This window comes from Montipora capricornis, chromosome 12, assembly GCF_036669925.1.
Source record: "Montipora capricornis isolate CH-2021 chromosome 12, ASM3666992v2, whole genome shotgun sequence".
Lineage (NCBI taxonomy): Eukaryota > Metazoa > Cnidaria > Anthozoa > Scleractinia > Acroporidae > Montipora > Montipora capricornis.
The window spans coordinates 37,717,438-37,724,937 of NC_090894.1; the positions used below are offsets into that span (position 1 = coordinate 37,717,438).

Below are 7,500 nucleotides of genomic sequence, written 5' to 3' on the forward strand. Positions count from 1 at the left end.
ATATAACAAGAAAATGAGAAGATTCTTCCTTGTGCAAAGGCAAGTGAGATTTTTTTAGAAAAAGACAAAATTGTCCATATTGTGTGTACATAATAGAGACCCTTACTCTTTTGATTCTCTGTCTCCTTTTCTGCTCTTTCTGATACTGTTCATAGGTTCCATTGTCCAACTGACGCCTCCTTTTTTTATTGGAACAGTAGTTTTGGGAAATTGCATCTACAAGAAAAATATTATTTGTTCAGCTGGTGAAAAGTTTCAACACCGATTTCAACTCTATATTACTCTGACTTGAACTTACAGTTAATAAAATAACAAGATAAAATCCAATCATGGGGGCAAGGGCACTTGTACCTTTGGTCAACTTGAAGACATTTTGCCATTAATTTTGTGTTCATGGAGGGGAAAAGATTAGTCCAAATATTTAAAAAGATTTTACCCATGAAGGACCTTCAAAGATGGAAGAGGAATGGTTGAGGGAGGAGGAAGAAATGGCAAGGAATAAAAAATTGGGGAGGAGGGAGAAATGATGTCAAAAATAGGGAGAAGGGAGAACCCACACAGAAAGGGAGAAAGGAGAAACTCTGAGTGGTGTGATTGGTTGATTTAGAGGTACTGAACTGCCTGCTAAAACTGGAAATGTTTTTGTGGACAAAAACGTCTGGCTCCAGTTGTTCAAAGAGTAGATAAAGCTATCCACCAGACAAATCAATATCACTATCCACTATCACTATAAAGAGGATAGGTATTGACAAAACATACTACACAAATACGCTGACCAATAAATCAAAGGGGAATAACCTTGGTCCATAATTTACAGTAGTATAATTTACAGTGAGTAATGAGAAGAAAATGACAACATACCTAGAATTCGCCTCTCGGTACAGAGAGAATCGTTTTTAATTTGATCAATTTCTTTAACCTCCTTTAAAATTGTGGTAACTACAGTCTGGTTGGGTGGTTCATTCTCCCTGTTGGAAAAATAGTTAAATTATCATTCAACATTTACTGAACTCATAATAAAATGCCACGGGCATCCCTGGTGAAAATCTTCAAAGGATCTTCAAAGATCTTCATAAAGATCTTTAAGGATCCTAAAAAAGATCTTAGAAAAGATCCTCAAAATTCCTTGCCAAGATCCTTAAAGATTCTCCAGGACCTTGCCAGATCCTAGAGGATCCTCAAAATTCTTGCCAAAGATCCTCAAGGATCTTTAAGGATTTTAAAAGACCTTTTGAGGATCTTGTTAAGATCTTTGTGGATCTTTCCTGAATGTCACCAAGGAATTTCAAAAATCCTTTGAGGATCTTGTTAAGATCTTTGTAGATCTTTACTACTCTTACCAAAGATCTTTAATTAAGGATCTTCAATAAGTAATGTTATTCATATATTTAGTACTACAGTAACAATATGTGCTTGATAAAGGTACAGTAAAAACCTGCACACAAGAACCAAGTTTTTCCACGCTAGGCTAAGAAGGTTCTTATCGAATGGTGCTTAACTGGAAAATTAGGCTAAAGACTGTACTAAGGTTCTTAAACAGGTTCAAATAGGTTCTTATTTTGAAAATAGAATAAAATTATAAGGCATTTCTCATTGGTGGGTGTGGCCTATTTGTGCTATTTATGAAGTTTGTACAAAGCTTTGCAAGATAAACAGAACAAAAACAACATTTAAACAACGGTACTGTGTTTCTGCTGGGACAAACATGTTACTGGTAGAGCCTTTTATTTATTAAACTTGTGTATTCAGTGTTTGACTGAATTTTTCAAAATAAGAACCCAATTCAAAATTGTAGGCTAAAACAGGTTCTTATTTACATGTAAAGGGTCTAAATGGACTTTCTTAGCCTAACAGGTTTCTTAAAAGTTTTTATAGGTCGGTTTTACTGTAACTTGTGTTCTGCATAATGCCTAAGGAAAGCTCAGCTTACAGGAATAGAGTAACTACAAACATTTTTTTAAATTTGTACCTAAGCTTGGTTTCCTCTGGAACAATAATCTTTAAAGATACTTTTACTAGCCCCCCACTTTTTTTTCCCCAGAACGATTTATGCATAAAAAATTATTCCCAAAACACTTTACTCGCCTGTCTGGCAAGTGAAGGATAGAATAATAACACTACCCTGACCACAGAATCTGTCAACCCCAGGCAAATGCACAAACAGAGACAAAACATTTGGGAAAACAACAATGCAAAATTTTTGTAAACCACGAACAATTTTTTTTTGGTGTAGTGCGAACAGGCCCTAAACAAAACTTACTTCTTCTCTGTGTTCCAGAAGAGTCCCAGCTGATCCATTTTGGACCGGATATAGTGCTGGAAATGATCAACAATAGAGAGCAATAAGATAAATTTAAGATTAAAGCTTACATTGTACAAAGCCTACTTAAAGTTGATTATAGATGATATGAATAAACAACTGATACTTTAATTTAAAGACCCTCTTAAGCTTTCCCTTTGAAAACTACGTGTACTGGTAACTCAGACAAATTGGGAATTTGGCGGTAAGACATCGACAAAGTAAAGGTTTGACAAACAGCAAACTACCCCTGGAAAGAACAACAAACTGCATGTTGGCGGGAATGTCGGTCGTTTCACCTACGACCAAACCCTCTACGTCCAGGGTCGATTCCCCTATGTCTTATATGTCAGTTATGCCTACACATTAAGTGCCCTTTCACCTACTGTGACTATCATAAATGTAAAACAATAATATCATCTAGTTTGATGCAAAGTTAACGACTAACTTCTACAGAAAAGAATCTGGTATCAAAAGATAGCATGCACAGCAAAGTGTATCCTAATGCACTTGTCAGTGGCAAGCCACGTAGCCTCATACCCAGGGAATAGTGGGGCAACAGACCAGGTCTGCCTTCTAAATGAAGCAAATTTCCTCCTACATGGCAACCTTGTACGTCCAAAACCAAACGTTTCTCCAACACCCCCACAATGCTGACCATATTTAATATACTTCAAGAATTTTTTACTCAAATTGGACTTTGAAAAAAAATGAAAATCAACAATGCAGTTCACTTCTTATACAAGCACAATTGTAAGTTGAACAATAATCTACCACAAATTACAGATTAGGCATTCCAAACTTTACAATCTCTCAAAAAACAGTAATATTACCACAGGGTTTAGCATAGCCCTGAAAATGGCAATAAAAAATACCAGCTTCCAGGTTGTGAAAACCATTAAAATCGCATCGACATAACTCCAAACAGGCATTTGACGTGCAACTCAATCTGACAATATTCCAGTTATTTCCGTTCTCTGCATTAGCATAGTAATCAAATGGCTACAAAAATGCAAACGTGTCGCATGAATGTAACCACTTTTCTTCATGCAGTGTTAGAGAGATAAGCTTCTACAGTCTGGCTTTAACCAGTATGAATTATCTCTTTTATAATGATCTGCCACTTTTACAAGAAATATTTTAAGGTTCTTTGAATATTTCTTCAGTTTAGGTTGTGATTCTATAAGCCATTTCTCCTTTATAATGCATTTAAGATCAGGTAATTTGTATTGCATTAAAAAGAGCAGTCTTTCTGTCAGAGAATTTGAATTCCAACAGTGTTTTATTTTTCAGGTTGTTCGGGTAGGCTCTCGCTTGAAGCCGTAATTTGAATCTTTAATTGTTTAATTCTATGAAAGGGCCATGCCTACTAATTCAAAGGTATTTTTGCCCCGGTTATGATTATGTGGGAAATGTAGATCTTAACAAGTGTTATTGAAATCCAAAAAGAAAATTGGGGATAACCACGCATTTTTCAAAGATAATTCATGAACAATATTTGTATATAAGGATTTAAAATACAAAGCCATGTATGGCGTTCTTTCTCAAATTGAAGCTTAATTATCTCTTAAAATGCATGGTTGCGCCCAATTTTCTTTTTGGAACCAATAGTACTTACTAAGATCTACTTTCTCAGCACAATTTTAAACCGCGCAAAAATATATCCCTGTATTAGTAAGCATCACACATAGGAAATCCGAGTATCTAGAGTTGCACAGAACGTATGCGCAATAAGAATAGTTGGCAGCGAAACGACCAGTAGGCGATACGACCACAGGCGCCCCAAGCTGAAAATACGTGGTGTATGCGACAGTTTGTGTATATAGAGAATTGTATGGGAAAATCACCGATCGTAAAAAAATTGTGTAAATAACTATGTCATTTGAAATAAAGTTTTCCTACTTCAAATGTGTGACCAACTTGTCTCTTTTGGCGAGTTTCGAGCCATTCTGACACCGTTTAGTGAAGTCATCCGGAAGGCCGTTGCTGAAATAATGGGAAGGCCGGTGTCACACATTTGAGGTAGGAAAACTTTATTTCAAATGAGATAGTTATTTACACAATTTTTTTATGATCGGTGATTTTCCCATACAATTCTCTATATACACAAACTGTCGCATACACCACTTATTTTCAGCTTGGGGCGCCTGTGATACGACTAATTTCCGAATGGAGGGCGCGAAATTTGAACGAAAATGTCTTTCGACCTGATACAGTATCTTATGTTGTAAGAAATAGTGTTGGAAAAGAGATCATCACATATAGCACAACTGCAAAAGAAAATCGTGCTCGATCCAACGATTTGATCAAACAATTTGGTATCGCGGCGTCATACAAAAGGTGTGACAAATTATTCTGCATGCATGGCGTGAATTTTGAATGATCGAATGGCTTTCAAATTCGGTTCTATATCATCAGAAACACCATTGCAAGATAATCATTTGCTAAGCCTAAGACTTATTAATTAGTGATCGAGAGAACTGAGCTTACTCACCGAGAGATCGGGGTGTCGAGGAATTTTTCGTTTCCTTGAAGAACTTGGTGGAGTTCCAGCGTCACTACTGCTTCCCTCTGCAAGACTTGAGTCACAACCAGCTATTTTGCTTTCAAGAGCAGCAACCCTCTCGTCCATGGCTTTAAATCCCCTCTCCATGGTAGCCTGAATCCCTGCCAAGGTCTGAAATACCGCATCAGAAAAATCGCTTTGGTTTCCTTCGTTGATTCTTAACGAGTCGTTGATGTTGGTCAACTGGTTTGCTACTGCCGATTGATCACTCTTTTCCAACTTCTCCTGGAGATCTTTCAGTTTATTCAGAACCAACCTGAATTCCGACACATTGGTGTTCCGGGTAGCCGCCATTTCTTACTCGATCGACGGAACGTTCAGCTAAAATTCAGCCAGAAGCGATGTGCGATGCGATCACAGTTATCAAGAACCTTCAAAGACCAAAAGTGGTTTTCCCGGTTTTCCCATAGTCCTCGTAGACGATTTGTTCACGCAACTAAAAGAAGCGTTGTGATTGGTCCATTTATGTTATTGGTTGTAATTTTTAGAGCCCTAAGTATTTTTGGTCATCGGCGTGGATTATACCATTTTTCATCATGTTTCACACATTTCTCTAACTCAGGATCGTTTACGTGTCGGTTTTGGAAAACATTAGAATGCCGAAAAGAAGTTCTCTGCGAAAGTTTGAAAGAAGAAATAGACACCGAATTCAGTGTTCGCGATGTGGAAACAGCTACTCTTATTCTGGATCAAGATCGCATGTTTGCCCAGAAATAAGTGCATCTCCTGACGAGGCTTTCAATGCTTCATTGGAGGAAGAGATCAAAATCGACTGTGCAGATGAGAACGTAAACTCTGAAACAGAAAGCGAGGATCCTAGTTCGTGCTGTGAGAAGGACGTGGAAGGAGCTGATGTTGATCATGATGAATCTCACTGTGAATCAGGACGGTTGCTGTCCCCAGAGATCCGCAGGAGACTTAGAGAGAGGTTAAGGAAACGCTTTAATGAAGAAGACCTGGACTATTTCGAGGACGATGAAGACGATTTAACAGACAGTGCTGAGTGCAGTCCTGTGGACACTGATGATTCGGTGAACGAGGAGTGGAATGACCCTTCAGAAGGTCATGATCTTGAGGAGGATTTTGACCAGGAAGATGAAGGGGAAAATGTCAACGAGAATTCGACACCCTCAGATAAATGTGGAGCCCTTATTTTCTGGCTTTTATTGTTTTTATTATCTTGGCAGTCTGGATTTTCTGTAACAGACACTGCTGTTGAGATCCTTCTTAAATTTCTAAGCCGTTTTCTATGGTTAGTTGGAACATTTGATGGGAACAGTTGCTTTGCTGAGCCTGGCAAACGTTTACCAAACACCCTTTACAAGCTGAGAAAACATCTTGGACTGTTAAACAATGATAACTTCATAAAGTATGTCGTCTGCCCTAAGTGCAAGACTCTGTATGACTATAAAGAATGCATGCAGAAGCGCTGCGGAAGACAAGTGTCAGCCCGTTGCAAGTTTGTGCCATGGTCAAATCACCCACATAGAAGTAGACAAGGTGAGACTGTTTCCTTAGTGTACAAAAATTAATGTTCTTGTTGCTTGATTAACTCTAGCAGGGTATATAGTGTAACTTACCAGGGTATCGGCCAGGGTTTTGGGTACACCATATACAGGGGGTTTCAAATTGCATGTAGGTAGGTACAGTATTTTTGCAAAGAAATATGGGTAGAATACTCAATAGATATTGAATTGTAAGTTAAAATCCCTTTCATGTAGAGCAATTTTTTTCCTTTATAGCAATGTCCCAATTTTGTGTATATTGGGTAATTATTTTCAGGTATATCAGTATAGCAGTTCCCCTGGGTTGACCCTGACTTACATATGTACAGTGTACTTTATTTACTTGAAAGAGTGTTTATTAAATTTTCCCAGGTTTTGATGCGACACTTACACAAGGGCAGCGCCTATTCAAGGGCAATACTTTGTAAAAATCATCACAAAATGCTTGTCAATAAGACATAACTCTTACATCTATTCTTATCGAGAAATGAAGGGAACAACCAAACCTGACGGCTAAAAAATTTTCTTCCATTTGTTATATACAGTAGTATATTGGCTACTGTACATGTATGTTTTCATGAGGATGTTTTAATGGGACAGTTTTTCAGTGAGTGATTAAAAAGTGGTACGAGAATCACTTCCTCTTTTTCTTCAGATTTTGAAAGAGTGTTTGCTTAACACCTGCCTAGCAAAATTTTGAGCTTTGATTTTCAACCAAAGGCTGTTTACTTTGTGTTTTAGATATCACGGTCAGCCATTACTCACATTCAAACTGACCGACTGGACGTCAGAGGATTGGATCTAGGGAAAAGTAACGTCATTCACTCGATAGCTTAAAATTTCAGCGTGTAAACATAGTTTATTATGTATGCAAAAGAGGAGTTTAAAAATCTGAAAGCGTGAAACTCACATGCTGCATATTAATTCAGTCGTGTACAAATTCATTGCATTCTTAAACTAGTCAGCGTTTCTCGTCATTTTCTCGTCAATCCAGCTCTGTCAAGATTTTAAAGTTGGTAAGGCTTAAAACTTGGGTCACGTAGTGTTCAGTTACAGTTGTAACTCAGATTTGAAAAAAAAAGATAAAACTTAATCTCTGCTTAAAATGAGAAGGATGCAAGCGTGGAAAA

The 7,500-nt window shown here is 37.6% G+C and overlaps 1 protein-coding gene and 1 pseudogene across 1 annotated transcript in view; one reads left to right on the forward strand and one right to left on the reverse strand.

The window, feature by feature from the left end:
• LOC138026365 (uncharacterized) overlaps positions 1-5,159 on the reverse strand; it is a 14,952-nt gene extending 9,793 nt beyond the window's left edge. The window contains exons 1-4 of the mRNA XM_068873685.1: positions 4,794-5,159; positions 2,261-2,316; positions 862-968; positions 107-216 (exon numbers count right to left, since the gene is read on the reverse strand). Coding sequence (XP_068729786.1) covers positions 107-216; positions 862-968; positions 2,261-2,316; positions 4,794-5,159 — 639 coding nt within the window. The remainder of the gene's footprint in view (positions 1-106; positions 217-861; positions 969-2,260; positions 2,317-4,793) is intronic.
• Positions 5,160-5,461: 302 nt separating this feature from the next.
• LOC138026362 (uncharacterized) overlaps positions 5,462-7,500 on the forward strand; it is a 9,860-nt pseudogene continuing 7,821 nt past the window's right edge.